General features: G+C 43.6%; 1 protein-coding gene across 13 annotated transcripts in view; it reads right to left on the bottom strand.

Moving 5' to 3' along the window:
- Window positions 1-24164, bottom strand: part of PIAS2 (protein inhibitor of activated STAT 2) — a 36240-nt gene extending 12076 nt beyond the window's left edge. For 4 of the 13 annotated variants that reach the window (XR_011723170.1, XM_071730099.1, XM_071730101.1 and 1 more), the window contains exons 1-6: window positions 20938-21093; window positions 12371-12842; window positions 8687-8771; window positions 8022-8072; window positions 7801-7891; window positions 2599-2733 (exon numbers count right to left, since the gene is read on the bottom strand). Coding sequence is in view for 10 of the 13 variants with exons in the window: in XM_071730099.1 (XP_071586200.1) it covers window positions 2599-2733; window positions 7801-7891; window positions 8022-8072; window positions 8687-8771; window positions 12371-12842; window positions 20938-20961 (858 nt within the window). In the remaining 3 variants the exon portion in view is untranslated. Of the gene's footprint in view, window positions 1-2598; window positions 2734-7800; window positions 7892-8021; window positions 8073-8686; window positions 8772-12370; window positions 12843-16222; window positions 16295-18007; window positions 18155-18371; window positions 18462-20937; window positions 21094-24057 lie in introns of those variants that run through there. The other 9 variants (XR_011723169.1, XR_011723168.1, XM_071730105.1 and 6 more) reach the window with 6 other exon arrangements.
- Between the last annotated feature and the right edge of the window lie 740 nt (window positions 24165-24904).

The raw sequence follows: 24904 nt of genomic DNA, 5'->3' as shown, positions 1-24904 counted from the left end.
CTCTCCCCTCAAGGTCAGTAAGGAGGAGGAAATTCTGCAAGTCCCACTACTGCAGAATAATAATGGTTTCATCTGTATAACAAACACAACCTGCAGCCTCTTATTTCCACTGCCTGCCAGCTGCCTTCTTCTGGCTCCTGCACTGCCCAGGTACAGCAGAAGCATTTTAAACAAAAGCATATATTGCCCTGCTGCTCCTTTACCACCTACAGGAAAACCAAATCCTACATAGAAGAGAAGATAAAGTTATTTAAATGCAGAGGAAGACATGAAGAAAGATGTTTTTTGTGGGGCACAGCACCAACACGAAACCAGAGAACTCTCTTTGCTTCTCAGGGCAAGGGGGAATTCTGGAACAACCTCCAATAATTTTTCTTCTATGAGAGTATATTTTGGCAGACATGGGGGAGAAAGAAAGCAGGGATCAGCAGGAGAGGCCAACACCACATAAAACTCTGCAGTCACTTCAGGATTCGTGTGCTTTAGGATTGGGAAGCAACAGCTTAGATCTTTCCCTTCGCCTCTGCTTTAGAAAGAAAACTTGCACTGCCTTCCTTCTATTTTCTGAGCAATTTCCTTTCTGTCATTTTAATTAGTGTATAATACTGCAATCTCACTTTGAAACTTACGGTGTCAATGGCCCAGACTTTAACTTAAAAAAAAAAAAAAGCCAAAAGGTAAGCTACCTTGGGAACTGAATCCAGTAGGATTTACACAACAGATAGTTCTTGACTTACCAGCATCTGAAGGGGAAGTATTCAGCCTCCCTCACCCTCCCTTCTTTCCTAAGGAAATCCACAGGGAGACATTTCTAAACAGCCCCACAGGCAGTTTAAGTGCCAACTCCTTTTAAACTATGATTAACAACTGCAGGCATCACATCCCCTTTACCTCCTGCCACCTGAAGTCCAGCCTGCTTTCCCCCCACTGCAGCTATCCAATGCAGTTTAGACTTGCTTTATGAAGAGGCTTGGATTTTGATATTTTTTTTGTTGCCCAGCTCTCCATCCATCCCCACACTGTGTCACTTCCCCCTCATTGTCACCCAAACTTCCACAATACTCTTCCCTGGTAAGGAAAAAGACTCAATATCCTGCATTACAAACACATGCATGCCACATTTGTACTCATGCCACACAACTACAGTCCAGCCAAGCATGGTTCAGATGTCTCAAGCCCAGAAACAGCTGACACCTCCCCAGTAAACCCTCCCAGGTAATCTGCCACCTAAGAGCTTTCCAAGCTCAAAATTCCAACAGTTTTCTGGTTTACTTGCAAATACAACCTAAAATGGACTCCTAGAGAGTTTTCATGTTAAAAAGAAAAAAAAGAGGTCTCAAAGAAAGAGAGATGGGAATACCCACTAGCCAGTTCTTCCCATGGAATAAAAATTGCTTTTTTAACAATACTTAGTATTGTTAAATACTATTTACAGAATTTATAGGGGTATAGTATTACACATTGAAAGCAAATGCTTGTCTCCACCCCCATGGCCTCAGCATGTCTAGCTAGTTCAAGAAGCCTTCTCCAATGGGGAGCTACAACAGACACTGAGAAAAATGCCACAGAATAGATGGCTAAATAATTTCACCTTTCACACCACCAGGCTGCAAGGAAGGAAGCAGGTTTTCCTTTTTTTAATTTAGTCATGTCTGAACTGTTTTCTACCATTTACACAACACAAAAGACTCTGTTACAAAGCCAGCAGGCTTTCTAATGCAAATTCTGTCAGGAAGTCTTTGGTCACCTGTATGCAAATCTTATGTAGGTTACTGTGAACTACCATATTCTAGAGTCAGCTTCACTTCCTGGCACTAATAACATGTTCAGCCCCTTCAGTAATGCTGAACACTTGCTGGTGTATGCCTTGCCAGCACCAACAGGCAGTGGGGGAGAAGGAATGCTGGACACATCCTACGGGGGTCCTGGTAGACAAGAGGATGACCATGAGCCAGCAATGTGCCCTTGTGGCCAAGAAGGCCAATGGCATCCTGGGGTGCATTAGAAAGGGTGTGGTTAGTAGGTCAAGAGAGGTTCTCCTCCCCCTCTATTCTGCATTGGTGAGGCCGCACCTGGAGTATTGTGTCCAGTTCTGGGCCCCTCAGTTCAAGAAGGACAGGGAAGTGCTTGAAAGAGTCCAGCGCAGAGCTACTGAGATGATTAAGGGAGTGGAACATCTCCCTTATGAGGAAAGGCTGAGGGAGCTGGGTCTCTTTAGTTTGGAGAAAAGGAGACTGAGGGGTGACCTCATCAATGTTTTCAAATATGTAAGGGGTGAGTGTCAGGGAGATGGAGTTAGGCTTTTCTCAGTGGTGACCAGTGATAGGACAAGGGGTAATGGGTGTAAATTGGAGCATAGGAAGTTCAAGTTGAATATCAGAAAAAATTTTTTTACTGTAAGGGTGACAGAGCCCTGGAACAGGCTGCCCAGGGGGGTTGTGGAGTCTCCTTCACTGGAGACATTCAAAACCCACCTGGACACGTTCCTAGGCGATGTACTCTAGGGGGCCCTGCTCTGGCAGGGGGGGTTGGACTAGATGATCTTTCGAGGTCCCTTCCAACCCCTAGGATTCTATGATTCTATAAGCCAAAGTTTACCTTTCCAATCTCAGAAGCCCAGGAAATGGAAATCTGGTTTGGCACTGCTGATGACAGCCTCACCAGAGATGTTATATTCAAGGGGCGCCCAGGTCGCTTCTGCTCAATGCCATTTTTTGGTGGTGGAGCATATCCCTGTGGGAAGAGAGGACAAGAAAAGTGTTACCAAGTCTCCCTGCTGTACTCTTTGACACCTGCTAAAACTGACTCACAGCTTTTTAAAAGATCTCCAGGGAGGAGGTAAACCTAGGGGTTCTCCAGACCAGACACCAAATACAACAACTACTTTGAGAATATCAGCCTCGCACCACAGATCAGGCACAATTTTAAAGCTTTTAAAAAAGTGGTTTGACACAAGTGCTGAAGAGAATGAAGGTTTGGTTCAGTTAAGCTGACTGGAAAAGTGAAAAGTAATAATGCTTTATCTGCTTTTTTTTAACCATCCCATTGAAAGAGTGGAACATCACAAGGATACAACCTTAGTGGCAAACATAGCAAGTCATGAAGAGTTAAATGCCATGTTTCCCACCCAGAAAACATTTCACTGATTCTAGTTAGGAAACAAGAACACCCCTCTTGGAAGAGCTCCACATCTTGCTGCCTGCTTTGCCTTGCACCAACTACACCCTTCCCTGATTAGTGACAGGTTGTCACCTGGAACAGATTGCCCAGAGAAGCTGTGGCTGCCCCCTCCCTGGAGGTGTTCAAGGCCAGGTTGGATGAGGCTTGGAGCATCCTTGTCTGGATGAGAGGTGTCCCTGGGCATGGCAGGGAGCTTGGAGGAGATGAGCTCTGAGCTCCCTTCCCACCTCAGCCATCCCATGATTTTCATCAATTGCAGAATTTCAAGCACACAGACCATGCTCTGGGGATGAGAGGTGCAGACAGCATTGACTTTGAAAGGACAAGAGATAAGAGAAAGAAGAGTTTTAAACTGAAAGAGGAGAGATTTAGATGAGATATTAAGAGGAAATTCTTCACTGTGAGGTGGTGAGACACTGGTCCTGTGGCTGCCCCTTCCCTGGAGGTGTTCAAGGCCAGGTTGGATGAGGTTTGGAGCATCCTTGTCTGGATGAGAGGTGTCCCTGGGCATGGCAGGGAGCTTGGAGGAGATGAGCTCTGAGCTCCCTTCCAGCCTCAGCCATTCCATGATTGTGTGGTCTGTGCCCTGCCAAGGCTGTACAGAAAACATTGGCTGTGTTTAAAAACTAACAGTGTTTGCTGTTGTCTGCAGAAGCAAAACAAACTAGGTATTATCTGCTCAGCTTTGATAAAGAATTTCATAACCTGGACAGCTTCTCCCTGTGGCTGTATTTCCTGCCTGATGTTTGTGAGTTGAATCAGGAGCCACTGGGTTCCCTTTTGCTTCCAGGCAAGCACACCCTCCAGCATCTCATTCACCTCACCCTGTGTCTGTCACTATGAAAACAAGACAGCAGCAGCAGCACCTCAGAGAATCTCTTGGAGCTCACACAGACAGCCTGCAGTCCACTCATCTCAAAAACTCACCCACTGGCACCAGAGGAATGCCAATAAAAGACTGCAGCCCCACGTCTTGCAGGGAACTGACTGCCAGATTGCTGCACACGAAACTCTCCCAGAAATGGTGAGCTGGAAAAACACCGTTTTTATCTGCAGAACTGCAAAAATATTCAGAGCCTGGTGCTTGGGAAGTTACTTTAAAATATGCTAAGTCTGAAAATTAAAAAATAAAAGAGGAAAAAACAGATCCACTCACTAGCCAAGTATACCACGGGATAACTAATCCAGGGAGGACTTGACAGTTGTCAGACCATTCCCTAGGTTTCCAAAGTTGCCCTGTAAGCTGCCACATGTTTCCCCTGACAACCCTGTCTGTGCCTCATGACTGCCTCTTGTTAATTTCAGAGAGGACTCCTGCTTGCAGTGACGGAAGATGGACTCTTCAGACAGGTCTCTGCAGGGCCAAAGCAGCAGACAGAAATTGCTGAAAACTCTCCAAAAGGGTTCTCACTCCAAATGATGAGTGGCCCAGTCAGGAGCCTTCCTGTGTGTGCTTTGCTGCAGAACATACAGGCAGCATATGTATGGGGACTGCTGACAAATGTCACATTCTTTCACAAGGAAGATTTGCCATTTCTTTAATCAGACATTGGCTGCAGCCATTTATAGAGCACACAACACATTTTCTTTGCTGTATTAGGCCTTTCTCTACTACGGTGACTTTATTGTGAGCCCATGTGGACAAAAACACCACCCCTGCAACATTTAGGAGAGTATTTCCACACCTACTGTACCAGCTGCAATAACCCTGCAGGTCTCCAGCCTAAAATGAAGCTGCCTTGCTTTCAAGACAGCAAGAGTACAAGTTTTCTTACATTTCCTAACTTTTTTCTTATTTTTTTTTTAGAGACAAACTACAGCACACGTTCTCTGTTCCAGTCGAGCTTCTGACATTCTCTTCCACAAAACAATGACCTTGAGCCAAGGTTCAATTTCTTTATTCCTTGACATCTTAAAACCTTACAGGAGTTAAATACAGAGCACGTTGCTTGCTTATCACAACCACCATGACCCAGCATGATCCTTAGGCTGCCAAATCTAGTGACTGGAAAGTGCCAAAATTATTTGAGTCTAAGTCTTCCATGCTTTCTGCAAGAACAGTGTCAGCCAAAGCAGGCAACGTATGCTAGAGACAGTCTTGAAAGACACAGAATCACAGAATCATAGAATTGGCTGGGTTGGAAGGGACCTCAGAGATCATCAAGTCCAACCCTTGATCCACTCCCCCCATGGTTCCCAGCCCATGGCACTGAGTGCCACATCCAGGCTCTTTTGAAATATCTCCAGGGATGGAGAATCCACCCCTTCCCTGGGCAGCCCATTCCAATGCCTGATCACCCTCTCCCTAAAGAAATTTACTGAAGCTTTAGGCTGTGACAGAGTTAGTTTTCCTAGTAATTTTCTTACTGGATGGTACAGTGCTGCCTTTTGTCTTTTCACTAGGAGAAAAATGGTAACACACTGATTCTTTTGGTCTCTGTTAAGAAGTGTTTTTACTAAGTCTTGGACTTTCCAATTCCCCATTTCTCTGGTGGCACTCAGATCAAGCTGAACTGCACCAATCAACTGGTTTTTTTGTGTGTGTGTTAAGACCTGACAGCTGAGACTCTGCTGCAGGAAACCTAGGGTCAGGTCTGAAGAAGGATGAAACACGATGAGGAGGATGAAAAGCTGAGAAGTTGGCCTGGGAACGTTCAGATTGGATATCAGGAAAAATTTCCTTACTGCAAGAGTCATCAGGCATTGGAACAGCCTGACCAGCAAAGTGGCAGAGTCACCAAGCCTGGAAGTGTTCAGAAAACATGTGGATGTGACACTTTCAGGACATGGTTTAGGTGGTGGATTGACAGTAGACTTGATCTTAGAGGTCTTCTCCAGCCTCATGATTCTATTATTCTCTAACTACCTGCTGTAGTTTATCATGTACAAAACCTTTGTTACTTGCCAAGACACCAACACACAAAACCCTACTTTCACTCCTCCTAAGACAGAACCAGTACTCTAAGTGGAGGACACAGATAATTGTATGAATACAAGAAAATATGGTGTAAACATGACTTGGCACAACATGAAGCACTGGTGGCACACAGGCAGCATTTTTCTCAGGTTCCTGGTAAGGACTGCAGCCAAGGAGCAAACCAAGAATAATTTACAGACCTCTGCCAGGTCTGTACCAGGGAAAAACAGAACAGTACTCACTTAAGAACTGTACAGACTGTCAATAGAGGCTGGCATCATTAATTACCTAAAATCAACACTACTGAGTTGGGCAATAATGGTCTTTGAGGCAGCTACTTTATGACTCCTGGAACAGAAAAGAACCACACCAGAAGGATTCAGATTGTGACCAACAGAAAACATTTTGTCATTCAGTTCATTCTGAAGGAGAAGAGGAAGGAAAGTTGAGGACAATAGTAATTTCTTCACTTTTCACCTAGGGTTTCTGTTGAACAGATTTAAAGAACCACTTTATGATATCCAGGAAGAACCTACAGGATTTGAATCTAAAGTAATAATCCAATATTACAAGCCATTTTTGCTATGACTGTAACATACCTTATGAACAAAAAGAACAGGGTAACAGAGATTAGCAGGGCATAAATTAAATTAGCAAAACTGAGAATCAGCAGACACTAATCTCCACAGGTTAACACCAGACCCAACTCTTTTTGGTAGGGTGCTTAAAGAAAGACAGACTATCCACAGAAGAAAGGAGAAAATACTCCAGTTTATCACAGAGAACAGAACTTAGGTTTGCAGAAAATAATGACCAGAACATACATGAAAAATTCCTGAGACAGATAAACTAGAAAGTCTAGTAAAGGCCAAAAAAAAAAAAAAAAAAAAAAAAAAAGCAGTAATGGATGAATACAGTGGGAGAGAGGGCACAGGGCAACACATCTGACACATCAAGAAGGTTACACACGTTCTGAAAAGGTTTTCATACCTCCTCTCTCCATAAAGCATTTTTCCAAATCTACTGCTGGAAAAAACTTCTGTACTACTACTTTTTCCATCTTCTACAGATTCCAGAACTATTTCAGAACAAGTTGCATAAGAGTTTCTCTTTTCCATTTTACAGATACCCAGTCCAGAGATTTTTAAAAAAATAAAGAGCATGATTTTCCCTTTTCTTTTGTATGCATTCAAGCCTTAAGGTGACCCTGCCTACATGCTAACTTTCCAAACACCAGATGCCAGTAAAGTGTGTGACTGCCAACACTGTTCTGTTCCAGTATCAGCAAATGTTAGGGACCCTGAAGCATGTCTGTTCTTCAATTAATTCTGCCCTAACCAGTCAGGTGCACAAAGCAGCCCACAAACTTGTGTAAAATAAGGTGATACCATTCCCTTGTAACAAGAAGGAACTCAATCCAAACCAATCACAAACACAGATAGCCCAAACAGCAAGGGATACTGCCAATCAAGGCAAATAATCTCAGTTTTAAGACCTATAAGGAGGATTTCCCATGCAGACACTGGTTTGGTTGTGACATATGATGTTAACTGCAACAGATGAGGTTTGCTGTGGGTGGCTAAAAGATGTCTAACAGTAATGGCTACTAGAAGGCTACTAGTAATGGCTACTAAATCTCAGTGATGAAATAAACCCCCCCCCAGGTCACAAAGCAGCTACAAACAGACACAAAACCAGCTCACCGGCAGTGGAAACAGCTTCCCGTTGACTTTAATACACAAACTATTGGGGTAATTATCTTCTTGAGGGCAGCTTGTCTCTGCTAGGCATAACCTATATCCCCCCAAAAAGAGAGAAAAACGTGATTTTCAAGTGTCACCACTCTCACATATTCCCACAAACGTCTAGACTTGGTTACGTTAGCCAATTAGTAGGTTGAAAGAAAATATTATGTAAAAGGTACCTTAGCTGAACTTGGACTGTGTAATCTCTCCTGCCCCCTGGCAAGAAGTCCCTGTGACCAAGACACAGAAAAAGAGAAGTACCTGTTTAGGCAGTAGATCTCATATCCCAGTCATATGCAAAAAGAACTGGCATGCTTGCCCCAACATCACTAAATTTCGCTCTTGTTTTTATTTTATGGAGCTATTAACAGGTCCCACCAGCACTTCTGTCTTGCTACTGCAAGTTAAGAAAGACTTCAGGCTGAGCAGCCCCTGTCAAGTGTTTATAGCAACAATAAACTATGGTGTTGCCAGAGAGAAAAAAAGCCTCTGAATTCTCTTGGCTTACACCACGGGTCTTGCAATAACATGAACCCTGGGACAAAAGATAACAACAGCCTTCCACTCCTGCAGCCAGGAAACTTGCAGGGAAGAAAAGCTCACCACCTCTCTAAATAGACACAATTATTTGGAACCAATTAGTTGTTAACTGTTTAGTGGTGCAGGATTTACTGCAACTGTATGTAAATTCTGTGCACAGTAGCTCCTGGCGAGGACAGGACAGAAACTCAGCGTAGCTTTAGTGAGGATTATCACTCTGCATCTGCATAAAATGAACAAAAAAACCCCCACACTTTCTTCTGAAAGTTCACAGAAGTTCACCTCCACCATGGCACACTCTTACCTGGAAATACAGATTTCTCTGACTTGCTGAGGTGTTAAAGCAAAGATAAAAAACTTCTCTTGGAACCTCTGAATACTGCTCTGTACTAGAAAAAAAGAAGACACAAAAAGGATTTAGTCATGCTGATTAAAGGCAGAAATTGAAACAGAACCTGCAATAGAGTTTTTCCTGGAACAATGCATATGTCAAAAAAGCAATGGAACAAATAATTCATTCAACTATATTCAGATGGCTCAATATCATATTACACTTCAGTATTAAAGGAGCTTGGCAAGTCATGTTAAAATCCCTTCTCCCAAGGGAGAAAGGTTCAAACAAGCATATAATAAAATGTAACACTGGGTACCTGATGGAAAGAGTGCCACAGAGAGGATGTTTACAACTATTTTAACTATTTTACTCTGTTTGGAAGCAGCTAGAGGTAACTAGAGATAAGTCTTTGGGGAGGAAAGGCACAACTCCTAATGCCAGAGAAGCCAGCTAGAACTCATGCCTGGGAATTACCCATCAGTAGCACTTGGATAAAAAAATAAAATTAAGAAATATATAAATTTCATATCAGAATCCTACTTGCCACTGATGGGAAGCAGCAGTACTTTAGTATTAAGGGTTCTTAGTATGTACACGTTACTTTTCTTCTTCCTTGACTTGAGAAATGATAAATCTTGACCTGAAATAAAGGCAGATTGGACTTGTCCAACAGTTCAAAGTGTCCAGCCAGAACAACAAATGCAAATATAGCACAACTAAACCAGTCAAGTTTGGAAGAGCCAGACTGTCTCACACACTGTGACATTCAGATAAGATGATCTCTATGCCCAGAGAACACAGACAACAAGGGCACAAACACAAAACAGCACCCAGGGGGAGCAGACAGGTACAGCAGGTTTCTCCAACAATTCAAGAAGGCTACATTGTGCACAGATGGGCACACCCAGGGGACAGACAACATTTTATATCTGAAAGTGATACTTGAGCAGATGTGAGAGATGACAAATATTTTGTTACTAAACTGAGCGTGGATTAAAACTAAACCTGGAAGGTACACCTGCTCTGTACCCACACCCACCCCTTTCCAAGAACTGTATCCCAGCATCTCTTCCACCACACGGGGTAATTCAGGAAGCTGGTTAAGATACTCAGCTGCTGCAAACAGTGAAAATAAGTAGGATTTAGGGCATGGTGGCACTGAGCTCTCTAAAAGGTAAGGGCAGCATGAGGTGTTGTTCAATTCCACTAACCACCAGAACAACTAAACTCACAGCAAAAAACCAGAAGTGACAAGAGGCATTGTAAATAATGCTAGTTGGTAATGCCTGATGCTTTTGGTACTAGAGGATGACCAAAGATCAGTATATGCCTCACTGAGGTACAGGTCACAGCCTAAAAAGCACCATTATCATTAAGAAGATAAAAATGTTTAAGAGGATGCAAACAGCTTGCAAAATCATAGATTATCAAGTTGGAAGGGACCTCAAGGATCATCTGGTCCAACCCTACTAATATTACTGTTTATGTGAGATGTCTCAGCACCCCATCGGGCTGAGACTTCAAACTTCCCTAGGTGGGGGAATCCACCACTTCCCCTGGGAGACCATCCCAATGTCTGACTGTCCTCATGGGAATAAATTTCCTCTTGTGTTCAGGCAGAATCTCCCCAGGAGCAACTTGTGCCCATTGCCCCTTGTCTTGTCTCATCCCTGAGACTCCTCCTAAATATGTAGTCTCCCATCTTCTTTGGACACCCCTTAAGTACTGTAACATTGCAATGAGGCTCAAATATTTCTAAAGAATATTAGTCAGTAGTTAGGAAACGTTTTCAAGACAGAAAACATGTTTCCAAATAATTAAATACACTAAAGAGTCCAGCATCTGAGGAAGGTAAATGAGATTTCAAGTCACATGGAGGACAAAAGGTCTACCCTACATGTAGAGTATAGCAACAACAAACACATTTCTTTGCTGAGAGGGTGGTCCAGCACTGAAAAAGACTTTCCAGAGAGATGGCTGATGCTCTGAAGTTTGTCAGTGGTAAAGAGGCTTTTGCACAAGGCAATAAAAATATTACTAAAATTTTTACTAAATTAAATATTACTCTAACTTTTGGTAAGCCCTAAAGTGGTCAGACAGTTAGATGACCATGGTATCTTCCTTTTGAACTATTCAACTTTGTCTTTTAAATATGAAAGACCTTTAACCCCATAAAATAATTAAAGAGGAAACCACTATCTGAAGTGTGGTTTGGGACTTTTTAGGACAGGTGGTAATTAGAGGGCAAGGAGAGAAATAAGAATCCTCCTGTGAGGACAGGCTAAGAGAGTTCTGGTTGCTCAGCCTGGAGAAAAGAAGGCTCCAGAGAGATCTACCAACTTTTCAGTACTTGAATGGGACCTATAAGAAAGATGGGGACAGACTTCTCAGCAGGGCCTCTTGTGGGTGGTGGCTGATGGGTTTAAACTGAAAAATGGGAGATTCAGACTACAAGGAAGGAAGAAATGTTTTACACTGAAGGTAGTGAGACCCTGGCCCAGGTTGCCCAGAGAGGTGGGAGATGCCCCATCCCTGGAAACATTTCAGGTCACGTTGGATGGGGGTCTGAGCAGCCTGATCCAGTTGGAGATGGCCCTGGGGTTGGACTGGATGGCCCTGAGAGGTCCCTTCTAACATGTACTATTCTATGAACAGAGGGGAAAGGACCACACTGGGCCAGCACTTAAATGAGTGACACAGGCTTCCTATTAACCCCTCTTCCCTCCCCTGCAGGGAGAGGAGAAAGAACAGGAAAGAGACTTCTGGGTTGGAAACTGACCTACACAGCTTTAAAGAAACAGCAGTGATGAAAATTGTGAAATACATATAAATATATGCACAAAGGCTTTATCATGTCTCACATCACTCCCAATGAAGCAGGGCAGTCCTGGAAAAATCCCAGGCTGGGCTCCTGGAGTCAGCAGCAGACAGGAGCTGGATGCAGGAACACACGAGCTCAGGGAAACATGGATCAGGATCAGAGGTGAACAAATGGACAGAACCCTCCCAGGAGGAGGCCACGGGCAAAGAGCTCGACCCTCCTGATGCCTCAGACTTATACTGAGTGTGGCGCCCATGGCATGGAATGCTCCTTCTGGTCAACTTTGGTCCCCTGTCTGCTCTGCTCCTCCCCACAGGAGGGTGGCAGGTGTGACCCCTTTACTCCTTTTTGCTTCCAGAGCAAAAGATGTTCCTCAGAACCAAGCAGTGCCCTTGGTTCTGCACACCAGTCTCCAGCAGTAACTATAAACATGGAGTGTGACCAATCCCAGAAGCAGCCACTGACTGAGAAACTTGCTGTTCATTTCAGTCAGTGAAACCTGATAATTTAATTAAGTGCAGCTACTTAGGAGAGATTTAGCTGAAAAGCAAAACTACAAGGGAAAAAAAAAAAAAAGGCTTTACACTGGCTCAAATGAGGATAATTACTCAAAAACATCCGGAAGAAAGGAGGCATCAAGTTGGAGAGGTATTATGGAACAAACAGTGAACACAGTAGAAGAAAAAAAAAAAAAGGACTATACCCTGGCTCAAGCTGGGACAAACTTCCACTTTCCCCCAGCTGCATAAAGCACTTGAAGTATGGAGTCGGTACCATCACATGCAACAACTCCTTAATTAATTAAGGAACATGCAGGGCTATTAAACACTTACCTAGACTTGTAGGTTTTATGAGCACATCCAGCACATCATAAAAAGGGAGGGTTTTCAGCTGGACATCGGGGTGAACGGGTGGGATGGGAGGGGATGGCTGCTGCATCTCAAAGTGGGGCTTGCTGTCTTGGAGGAGCACGGGGCTGACAGGAGAGGGAGACTGAGGTGTGACTGAAGTAGAAGGGAGTGGGTGAATGCCAGCAACAGCCAGGTCGGGCTCGACAGGAGAAGAGCTGCTGTCCAGGTTGAAAACTGCAGGTTTTATAGCAGAGAGGTCTGAGAGAGCTTCGATGGTCCGAGGGTACCGACGCCTGTAGAGCTCCCGGATTTTTATCTGAACGGCTGGGCTGCAGCCACTCTTCAGCAAGTGCAGTGCCCTCATCAGGAGGTCATGTTTCCGCCCACTTTTGTTACGCCCAGCAAACCCCAAGAGCACTTGAAGTTCAGAGACACGAAAACTGGATATCATATTCTATTAAATAAAAAATAAAAAGGGGGGGGGGGGGGGGGGGGAGAGAGAGAGAGAGAGAGATAAGCGAAGCTGAAGCCACAGTACCTCAAGGAGGACCCTTTGAGGAACACGGTGAAGCATCTGAGCTTCCCACATCCTATTTTTATACTTGCCATCTTAGATACTACCCATACCCAACAGGAGAATATAGTTAAAAAGAAAGAAAGCATCCAGGAAAAAACTGAATTCTGTTGTGTTCTTGACCTCAAAGATATTTAGCTGCTTTCACACACAAACACCAGCAAAAATAAAATCTTCATGCAACCCATGCAGTGCTGCTTGAAATTCAGACAGAAGCATGATGTCTCTTGATTCATGAAACAAAGGGGGGGAAAAAAAATCTGATTAATCAGAATTACCAACCATCTTACAACACATTTTAAACACCTGCTTATTTCTTAAGTCCTGCATACTTTACTCTGTTGTGTCCTTTGTGCAACATGGTAAATGCATGCAGGAACAGAGACAGGCTCATGAGCTTTCACTTTTTAAAGCAAGACACAGCAAGGTGGATGCTTTCAAAAAAGACACATTATAATAACAAACTGTTTAAGCAACAGCATTGATTCTTTCAGAACACAACAAAAAGCTTCCTGTCCTTTTCATATCATGCTCTGGTATCACGGGACATTGAGAGATCTCTTCAAAAGGAAATACTACATTTACTTGATTATCATGATCAGTTTTGGAAGACAGAGGCTTGAACCATGAAGTTCATAAACAGATTCTCATTTAAAACAATAGAACTAACAAATCCCACTATGCAAGAAGCAGCAGTCTTCTCCCCCCACTGCTACAACCTACTCATTTGGCACAGGTGCACTCTCTCATTTTTATGAACAAGCGCTCTTTTCGGAAGTATAAAATTGTCTAAAATTATTCTAAGCAATTTCCTTCCTATTTCTGTGGGACTTTTCCACCCAAAACAAGCAGGCTGAGTTTTAAAGATGAAAGAACATCTAGATATAAGCTGTACTGCTGTCCCACACCAACTCCAGAATCAAGGACTGACAGGTGAAGGCTCCAACAAAAGATGAGGTGGAAGTCACGTGGAATCATAAAAGGTATTTTTAAAGACAGTTCAAAAGTACATTCTTGTCTTTTAAGTTAAACAGCAGTCCAACACACAACATTTAAAGCTTTAGGCACTGATTTCAGAAGGGATACAACACAAAATGCAATTTTGTGTTTTCCTTCCTTAATCCCTACTCCACAGTTAAGAGTTTACAGCTTTGTACTTAGCACAGGCTTCACCTCAGCTGAAGCTGTTGCACAACTTTGCTACAAGCACGTAACCACCCACAAAAAAACACCTGAATTCACCCTGTGTCCCCAGATGCTTGCTCCCTGTTCCCTCCTTAGTGCTGAAAAATAATGTTTTTACATTAAGACAGATCAATTACTGAGGCTGATGAAAATGCAGGCTTTGTCTCATTACCAAGCAACCAGGACCTGCTTTTTCAAGGGCCACTTAGTGGACAAAACCACCATCTAGAATACTGTGGTGGTACTCTCATCAAGGACATCCATTTCAAATACTGAATTCCAGCAATTCCAGACAGCCACTCTGGGTATGGTGAGGTTCCTATCAAGAAGCCACCAGGTAGCTAAGCCAAGTCTCTAAACTGGTATCCCCACAGCACCTCATTTATAAATGCACCACGGATGTACCTGCCAGTGAAAACAGCGTGACATGAGATGCTGAGTGGCTCAACCTGACCTCTGATGAAGAGAAAAACAACAGATGTCTTTTATTTCTTCCCAGTAACCTCTCTCCACAGCAAAACTGCAGAAGATGAAGACAAAACTCCATCCAGTTTGCAAGCTGCTGGAGAAGATTGTAGTTTTCATCTGGCAATGCTCTGCCAGCTTTCCTTTGCCTCGCAGTCAAACATGGTGAAGAAAATAGAATGTTTCAGTATTTCTAAAAAATAGGCTGAAGTACTAAAACAGCCATATTGTCAGGCTACATGAAAAAAAAAATTTGTTAACAGATGATAAAGATATGCTGCATGCTTCCATAGATAGCTGCATATGCTTGATAGCACCATCAGCTCCTTCACTTCAGATGCAGGCAGTAAACATGGCTCTGGATTCTATAATCAGAATGCAAATGAATAAAATAATCCTTTACACTGGCATTAAAGAAATGGCGTGTATTGTAAAATACTGAATTACCCTCTGCCTTCTGTGAAGTCCTATGAGTTAATCAAGGTGAAATGAGCAGTCAATCACCCCTTGGAACAGCTAACATTTAATGCAGAAATTCCACAAACTAGCATTTTGCTTTCAAGATGGATTTTGTACTATTAGAAGACACAAACCACCTTCAGCACAACAGTCAGCAAGGTGTTAACATACTTCTGTCAATCAATGCAAAAAAAAAATCTTGCAAAAGCATATGCTTTTGCAAGGAGTCTTGGAAAAGGGAGTTTTACTGGGAGTCACTAAACAATGGCTTTTGCAACAATTTCCCCCTAAAGCTGGCTCTAAATCCCCTTTAACACAACCACCACCACATGCATGAAAATGCAGCCAGTCTGATCCACACATTTCAGCTTTACAGATATATCAAAGTGGACGCTTATTATAACCAGCAAGGTTTTATGGAGGCATAATATATGCTTGAGAGCATTTATAATCATGGTGCAAGACAGATACTTCCAACAAACCCTACCAAGTTGTATTTTCTTTTGGTGTTCCAGCAGCACTGCATAAGACTGCAGCCTAGCTATTAACATGCTTTTCACATCACTGAATTAAGATGAGACATTCAAGTTGTGTCATGTAAATGCCATCAATTTTCTCTTAAGAGAAATTCTTTACAGCTGTACAGCCCGATAAAAAGCTTTTTTAACACAGAAGACCTAAGCCATTCTTTTCTTGGTATTTCTCCACGAACACAAAGAGCAGTTTGACAGAACTTTAAGAAAATAAATCAGACTGGGCAATTCAAGTACTTTTATATTCCAGAAAACATTTTTTTCCCCTGAAATTCATACTTGAAGGTTGTAAGTTTCACAGTCTTTTTTTTTTTTTTTTTATTTTTGGTTTGTTTCTTATTGTTAAAACTATAGCAACCATGATTCATAAACAGAAGCCCTGTTCCAAAGCATTAAGCTGTAGGTATATCTGGAATGGCATTCATTTCCCAGGAATAAAGTTAGGGAAATGCTGACAGGCCACTGGAATTAAGGGTAGGTATGTGTCAGAGCAAAGCAAGAGATCAAACATCTCTCCAACAAGAGCTATGTGATTCTCCACACTCCCCCTGACCAAGCCATCTGCAATTTCAGCAGTCACTTTACTTACCTATATGAATAAAAGGTCACCAAGAATACCTGTTAAGGTACAATAAGCACCAACTGGAGTTCCCAGGGCAACCACAACTGCCCAAGTAGTGAACCCTGAAGCTGTAGGAACAACCCAAAAGTTGTAGTCAGCCTCCATCTAAGAGCTCTGTCCCAGCTGGCTCCCAGATGTTTTCTGGAGGGAGGGAATACATCAAGAACCAGCTCCAAAAATCCTCACTGAAAACTTTAAGCCTTTCTCTGGACACCATAGGAAAGCAGCACATTTGTGACATCTTTTGAAACATGACTGCAAACATGATTTACAGGGGGATACAAGTCTGTAATACTGGGAAGAGAGAGTAACTCTTGTCTTGGGTAAGATCAAGGAGGACCTTTAATACAAATATAAATATAAATGTTGTCTGGAAACCAATGCAACCATAGATAAAGACTCCAAGTCCTGGGAGGTATGTCACTAGTAAAATATGTATTAGCAGAGCTCTGAAGCACACAACAGTTGGTACATATAGCATGACTGTCAGGTCCCCAGTATTACAGGATTTTTCTTTGGACTAACTCTAGCCTGGTCCTTAAATCAGCCAATAGTCTTCAAAGCTGCATTGCACTTAATAGAACAGTGAAAGTCTAAAATTATATGCTTATGTTCATTTCTCCTAAGATGATCAAAACAAAGCTTGGCCCATTGCAATGCAGCCTCTCCCTTTTTTTTTTTTCATACACTACATTATCCTCATCTTCTTCTCCATCACTGTACCTCAGCACAATCATTAATTGTTAATTATTCCAGATACAACAAATTCTGAAGGTATCACAATAAGCCTTTCTGGTCTGAAAGTGACTATACATCTAGGAAGAACAAGGAAATGACAGATACAAGATAACCTCTGATAAAATACTGTCAATAACCTATGATAAAAGAGTTACCTTATTTAATAAGCTTAATGTTAATTGCAATCTGAAGATCACTACCTCACCAACAGACACTTCTCAGTACCTGTTCTGTCATCATTTTAAGATGAAGGCATGGAGTTTGAAATTCTCCAAATGGTCGGCATACATAATACAAAGTTATTAACACAGCTAAGGTAAAACAAGAGTACAACAAAGTGTCTGGAAATGAGCCTGAAGAGGTCAGCTGAAGGCAGCTGTCTTTTCCTTTTGGCTAAAAAGTTAGTCCTGAGCACTGCTTCACCTGGTGAACTGGCAAACACTCTCCACTCAGACCAGAAAAACACTAGATGAGTAAAAATGCTCTGAGCCTGGTAGGAATGAAATATTTAATACATAAAAGAATGAGATTTCTATGTCTGTATTTTGGGATGGTGTATGAACCATAACTGCTTTTCACATTTGCATCTCAGTACTGGGTGTCCAATAGCAAAAAATAACACTGGGACCTACTGTCAGCATTTCTAACACTGATTTTCCAGAAAATTTTGTGTAATCTCCCATCCACATGTGACATATGAAGGCACTTCCATCTCTTCTCACTAAAATGAGTTTGTTTTTTTTCCCCCTCAACAGCCAGGAAACTGATTACTAGTATCATACAATATAGTTTTGGCCCATTTAAGTTCACCTATAGGTGCATATATATTTTTTTTTCTTTCCTCCATAAAAACAAAGCCAGCCCATGACTTCAAAACCCAATTGAATACTATGAGACTGAAGCCATTACCTTTTAAACCAGGGACCTGCAACATTTCCAGGACAGTGTGCATTCTATTATTTGTTTTGGATTAAAGAGTCAGGATACAGGCAGAAACTTCAAGCACCCATGAGATGTTTCCTCTCTAAGTAATAATACATTACCCATCCTCTTGTCTGTGGTATTTTGCAGGGCTGCAAACTGTAGCTTCAAGCCAAACCTTGGCAAGTTCAGTCTCTTTTGGGAGCTGGAATAATTTCCTCACAGATGGCTCTCAGAAGGAGCTGTACTTCCCCACTCCTGGGCCAATTCTGTTAAAAAAAATGTGTTCACATGCCACCTCTGGCCTCCAAACCAGACTCCCAACTTGTGTCTGTGTCATCCCTTTGACATTCACTGGGCTGCTCATGGATGAGGATTATTGATATATCCTGATATATATATATACACACATATTTCTCCTTAATATTCCACAAACAGACAAGTTTACAGAATTCAATAAGCACTACCAATTAATTAAGAGCTAACCTGAAGGCCTGGGAGGGTAAACCTTACAGGGGACACTTTCACCAGAATTTTGAAAAGCAGCAACTAGGATTACAGAGACCTGTAAAAATCCTGTAAAAAAATGAGGATTTCCAAAGTGCATTTGAGTCTCTTCCTTGTCTTCCACTGCAGCCTCCCAGCTACAACACTTTCATCACAGCACTCCAGAGCTTTTACTCTGAAGAACCAGAGATGCTACAAACACAAATTATATCTTGCTCCAAAATCAGAAAAATGCTGTCCCTGCACGTTTCCCTTAAAACCAATATTTAAAGAGAGAATTCTGACTCTCTTGCCTTTAGTCAGTCCTTAACAATTCACTAGAACAAACTAAACCCCTCAAATTGCCCCAGTGGCCTTATATAAGGCAGGCAGAGATCACAAACTGCAGGAAACTGCAACCAACAAGAGAGCACCAAACATTACTTCCATAAACATGTTTTGCACATTAAATCTACAAAGCAGCAGCTTAGGATCACTCCTAAAGGTCAATTCAGGAAATCTACTGATATCTTCTGTGGCCAAAAGCAGTAAGAATGGGTTGCCCAAGTGCCTGGTATTCAAGCAGATACATCCAAATGCATCCTCCTTTTTGTTTTTTTTTAAAAAAAAGGCCTTGAAGACATAAGATCAACTATTATATTCTCTTCCAAAAAAACACCTAGAGGTCCCCTAAACTGTCCTGTGAATTATCAGCTGGATGTTGATCAGACATTTAGAGAAGCTCCAGGATAACAGATCCATTTCACAGGCACTCCAGTTTACAAATAAGATGAATGGGAAGATCAAAAGACATTTCTTCAAACCTGTGATTTTTTTAAGTACTGATTGCTTTGAGTGATGAAAGGGCAGTACTGTAGCTGGCCTGACCTCCAGTTCCCTTTCCCCCCCTCCTCCATATTTCCTGTGTTACTTCTGGCAAACAGCTCAGGTGCATGTATAATTTTGAAGGTATTTAGGTACCCAATTCCCAGAGATAGTCTATCAATACTTCTGCACACCTAGATAAATTATCACAGTCCTCAGGCAACTGCAGATGAGAGCTTCAGCTCAAGCCTGGAGGAGAAATGCTACATGGAGAGGAGTTCTCTGCTACAAAGTTTACACTGAGGGTTTAACTACCCAAGAAGCTACATGCTCTCAGAAACTTCGGAAAGGGGGATGAAAATTAGCCACAACACTGACCAAGAACGTAAAGACAAATACAGAAAAGAAAAAAGAAAAGAAAAACACTTAAAAAACAGGACAACATTGTGACCTAGGAAAAAATAAGCCAACCCTCCTTAAACCTAAGACTGAGCTAGAGCACTGTTGTCCTCAAATAAAGAAACTCAGTTCTTTCCCTGTGATTTTTATAACCAAGCTCCTCGGTCAGCTCTGCTACAACCACTTCAACCCAAGCAGTGTTAGTGCTGGAAGAAGCCCGAGTGTAGGAAATTCCCTGGTGATTGCAGCATATTTCCCACTGTTGCTCAGCCAGCATACCCTTCTGCTACCCTAAAGCCTCACCCACCGAGGTCGCTATTTAAATGCTTATTAAAAGCCTGGGTTGGGGAGGTGGGTTCAGCCTGCACGTAGCACTCCCTTGGTGGCACTTCCTGCAGGTGTGGATGCTGCAGAAGGACAAAAACTCTCCTTCCCAGCAAAGATACTCACAGCTTGTTCGCCAGACAGAAGGAAAACCGTAACAGGATGTAGTCAGCTCTTTGTCTGCACACCTCAAAATATGAAAGGCCACCCCCACACCGACTGGGGAAAAGAAATAGACAGGTCAATCTGTTCTGCAAAGTCCAATGTAGAAATAATATTTAAAAAGCCATTCCGCTGGAGATAAGCCAGGGACGAAAGGAAACCCTGGGTTTCACGCTTCGCGGGCGCGGTTTTTTCCCGGTTAGAAAGCGGCTAATGAATATTTAAAACAAAATTTAAAAATTTTTTTTTTTTTTTTTTTTTAAATCAAACAAAAAAAAAAAAAACCCACAAACCCACAGTAACCAGCTCAGTAATTATTCGTATTTTCATTAACTCAACACTTTCCCGCCTCCTGGCAGCAAGGGCACCAGGGCGCCGGGCCTTCCCCAAGCCGCCATGCGAACCCCCGGCACCGGGCCGGGTCCGGCCTTGCCTTCCTTCCCGCCCGCTCGGGCCCTCACACAACAACCCGAAAAAAACCTCTTCAGATGCCGGGATTACCAGGGGAGGTTCAACCTTCTCCTCTACGGAGACGGGAAGAAGCTCCCCGAACCTTTCTCCTCGCCCGGGGAGGTGACAGGGAGGGCTCTCCCCACCGCCCCCCCACACACACCTCAGCGCCTTTTCAGGCCTCCCCGCTCCTTCCACAGGGAAACCGCAGGTCCGGCCTGCTCCTCCCGCTCCTCACCGGAGCCAGAGAAGCCCGGAGGTCTCCCTCAACCCCCCGGCAAGAACAGCGGCGGCGGCGGGGGGCTTCCCGTGAGGTAAAAAAAAAAAAAAAAAGCTTTTTTCTTTTTTTCCCCCCACACTGAGGGCGACATCTTGTCGTGTCCCGCCTCTCTCTTTCTCTCCTCACCCGCAGCTCCTCGAAATCCGCCATTTTCTACCCGCTGCTGCCGCTGCCGCCGCCGCCGCCGCCTCTGCTGCTGCTTCTGCCGCCGCCGGGCCCCAGCGCCACCATCGTGCGGCCGCCGCGCGCCCCCGGCACGTGACAGGGGCGGGCGGCTCGGGCGGGAAAGGCGGAGGGAAAGGGGAACGGGTGTAAGGAGAGGGGGGGGAGGGGGGGGTAATCGGGGAGCCTCCTCCCGCGGCTGCTGAGGGGAAGGTCTCGGGGGAACTGTGGAAAGAAAAGAAAGGAAAAAGGCAGAACTAAAAAGTTTGGGTGGGTTTTGGTGGTTTTTTTTAGTGTACAAATAACATACAGACGCGGTGGGACTCGATAGGGGGGTTGCCCCCTCCGGCCCGGCGCGGCTGAGGGTCTGAGGTAAAAGGAGAGAGCTCTGGGGACGTAAATGTGAGAAAGGAGCGGGCCGCGGGGATCGCTGCCTTCCTGCACCCTCCCTCCCTCTGCACAAAATTAATAAACATACTCAGTTAAAGCGAATTGTTATATTCATAGACGCACACACACACAAAAAAAAAACCCACGACAAAAACAGCGATCCTCATCACTCTCTCTCTCTCCAACTCCCTGAAAGGAGGTTGGAGCCAGGGGGGGGTTGGGCTCTTTTCCCAGGCAACTCTCAGCAAGACAAGAGGGCACAAGAGGTCTCAAGTTGTGCCAGGGGAGGTTTAGGTTGGACATTAGAAAGAATTTCTTTACCCAGAGGGTGATCAGGCATTGGAATGGGCTGCCCAGGGAAGGGGTGGATTCTCCATCCCTGGAGATATTTCCAAAGAGCCTGGATGTGGCACTCAGTGCCATGGGCTGGGAACTGCAGTGGGAGTGGATCAAGGGTTGGACTTGATGAGCTCAGGTCCCTTCCAAATCAGCCAATTCTATGATTCTATGATAGGTGCTCAGTGGTAGAACCCCAGACTGGTTTGGAAGGGACCTTCAAGATTATCTACTTCCAACCCCTTTCTTTCCATGGTCAGGGACACCTCCCACCAGCCCAGGTTGCTCCAAGCCCCATCCAACCTGACCTGAGACACTGCCAGGAATGGGGCAGCCACAGCTTCTCTGGGAAACCTGGCACAGGGGCTCGGCACCCTCAAATTAAAGAATTTCCTCCTACTATCTCACCTAAATTTCCCCTCTTCAAGTTTTAAAACATTCCCCCTTGTCTTCTTGCTACACTCCCATGCAAAAAGCCCTTCCACGGCTTTCATCAGGGGTTGGAAAGCCACTGTAAGGTCACCTTGGAGCCTCCTCCAGGCTTGTGATGGAAAAGTGTCAAAGAAAAAGGTTGGACCTGAGCTGTAAGTTAATAGTTTTCTTGCTTTCTTCATCAAAAAAAGAAAAAAAAATCCAAAACAACGAAACCCAAACCAAAAACACATTCTCGTAATTTGCGCTGTCATTATGATGTGACATGTTTTATTATTAAAAAATTAAGCCTGGATTATGTGTTCCCTGCTGCAAAGGGAACATTGAGACGTTTAAAGAAAAATAAACATCTATGTGAAGCTGGGAACATTATTTTCAAAAGCAGCCAGAGATCATTATCTAGTCACAGTAATTACCTAGTCACAATATTCAGTTTCATCACTAGGCCCCTAAACCAAACAGCCAATTTATTGCAGTGAAAAAAGACACCAGGCAGGCAGACATCCAAACTGACTCCAAGCGGAAGGTAAAGAGAGATATTGGAAAACAAAACGAAAAGGCCTGAAACACAAAGCATATTTATCCATATTAACCAGAAGGTAGCAGGTGTTGCACAGCTGGTGGATTCAGAGTAGCACCCACAGCCACGAGATACCTCAGGTATCCTTCATGTCACCTCAGGTATCCCTCAGGTCAAACAAAGGTGCACCACACCAGGAGCTTCTTCATCGGCCAAGAGATGGGCTAAAGCAGCAGCAGCAAGCAGGATTCCAGCAAACAATTTTAGGAACAAATTGTTGAGTTATTATAGAGTGTACTTCATTCTCATCTGCTATGGTCACTCAGTATTTCTACAAGATCTGGATGCAGAGGAATTCAATAATTAATCTTATTAGCAGCAATTCTGCAATAGCCTTTTGGTGCAGGTTTTCTTACTTACTATCAGCTGATGCAAATAAACCCTCAGTTCTGCTGAAGCCTTTCACCACAACCACAGTTATCTTGTCCTCTGCATAAACTGCTCGGTCTAACATCCCTGAAGATGTAAACGTGAGGACTTTATAAAACTTCAACCCCTTTTGTTTGTCAAAACCAGGAATCTGCAGACAAAGGGAGCACACTGTCTGCCACATCACTGCAGGAGTTCAGCTCCCAAAGTCCATCAAACACTTCTCTTTCCCTGCAATTCAACACCAGACTAAAAGGGTGAGCTGCAGGTTAGGATTTCTCAGATCATTAAAAGCAAAGCCCAGACCAAAGTCTTCACCCTTTTTTTCAGCACACCCTTACATCTTTCTTTCTTCAAACACCCTGGGGAAGCACATCAATGCCCAAATTCACCCCTGAGTCTGGAATGTCTTCTCTTGCTTCATAACCACATCTTTCAACCTTCCCATTCATCTCATCCCCTATCTCCACTGGGTTAAGGGTGAACAGACTGTAGGCTGTGTTTCAGCCTCTCACATGCAAAAGATAGTACATACCAGCTTATCTTTTTTTTTTTTTTTTTTTTTTTTGCTACATTTGTTCCTTAGGAGTTCTTATCCTACTCACCTTTTGTTTTTCCCCATCCTTCTCTCACAGCCTTTCTCCTACTCATCACTGGAGCCATACCCTTGGAAAAAAAACCAAAAACCCATAGCCCTACTGCTGGTCCTCCTCAGGCTTTTTTCCTAGGTCTCTGCTCCACAAAAGCAGTAGGCACAGCACTGTCCTCTCCAACTCTGCCACTACACAACAAGGTTCTCTCCCTCCTCTATTTTAGGAGCCAGTCTCCCTTTTTGCTCTACTTCTTCAAACCACTGCTGGTGCTTTCAAAGCTACCTCACACATGCATCAGCTCCCCCAGACACCAGGACATCTTAGGACCTCACCAAAGTTTCAACCTTGACACCATTTCTCTTTCCAAACTTTTAAGAAACCTACCTCAGGGGTCAGGTGTTCTTCTGGGATCTGCTGCTGCCGACGCTTTTTCCAACGCTTCCAACGCCTCTTCCTTCCCCTCCTCTTAGAGCCCCCTGCTCTGGCAGCTCCTGAAGAATTTCTCCCACTCTCCCCCTGAGTTCTTTCTGATTTTGCAATACAGGCTTTAAAGCCAGGCTCAGAACTAGCCATGTGGAGCAGAATGCAACCTGTCCCCTTCCAGGGCAGCTTCTTTGTGCTACCACCTGATAGGATACCACAGCAGCCACGGGGGATTTTTCCCAAAAGGCTTTTAAATAACTGTGGAACCCTATAGGTGCTAAGACATCCCACTCCCTCATTTAAGTGGAGCTTGTTAGGGGAAAAAAAAAAAAAACCAACAAAACCCAACCCCCCAAAAAATGAAAACAAACCAAAACCAAACACAAAACATCTGGTCTTCAGCCTTCTCTAGCAATCTTTCGAGAACTCTTGAGAGAATGTCTGTGAAAATACTGACTCCTCTGGCAGCAGTGTTACCTACTGAAGCTGGGACACAAACGTCTACACAAACTCTCCCTGCTCCCCACAGGCACACTGCAGTTAAAATAAAAAAAAAAAAAAAACAAATTAAAAAAAATAAATTAAAAAAAAACAACCTACCCCACAACCAACCAAGAAACCCACTCACACCTTATAGATTGCACCCAGAATTGCTGCAATTACATTCACCAGCCCTATACCTCAACAAACTCCTCCAGAGCTGCTTAAGCAGCTGCTGAGAGACAATTGATGATGAATCACAGGCATCTGAGATAGCTGGGTTGAAGGCAGACTTTTTTTGTCTGTGCTGTGTTTAAAGGGAATAACT

The sequence above is a fragment of the Heliangelus exortis genome, chromosome Z (genome assembly GCF_036169615.1).
Source record: "Heliangelus exortis chromosome Z, bHelExo1.hap1, whole genome shotgun sequence".
Classification (NCBI taxonomy): domain Eukaryota; kingdom Metazoa; phylum Chordata; class Aves; order Apodiformes; family Trochilidae; genus Heliangelus; species Heliangelus exortis.
Note: the sequence above shows the minus strand (reverse complement) of the source record. Positions and strands in the feature narration are given on the sequence as shown.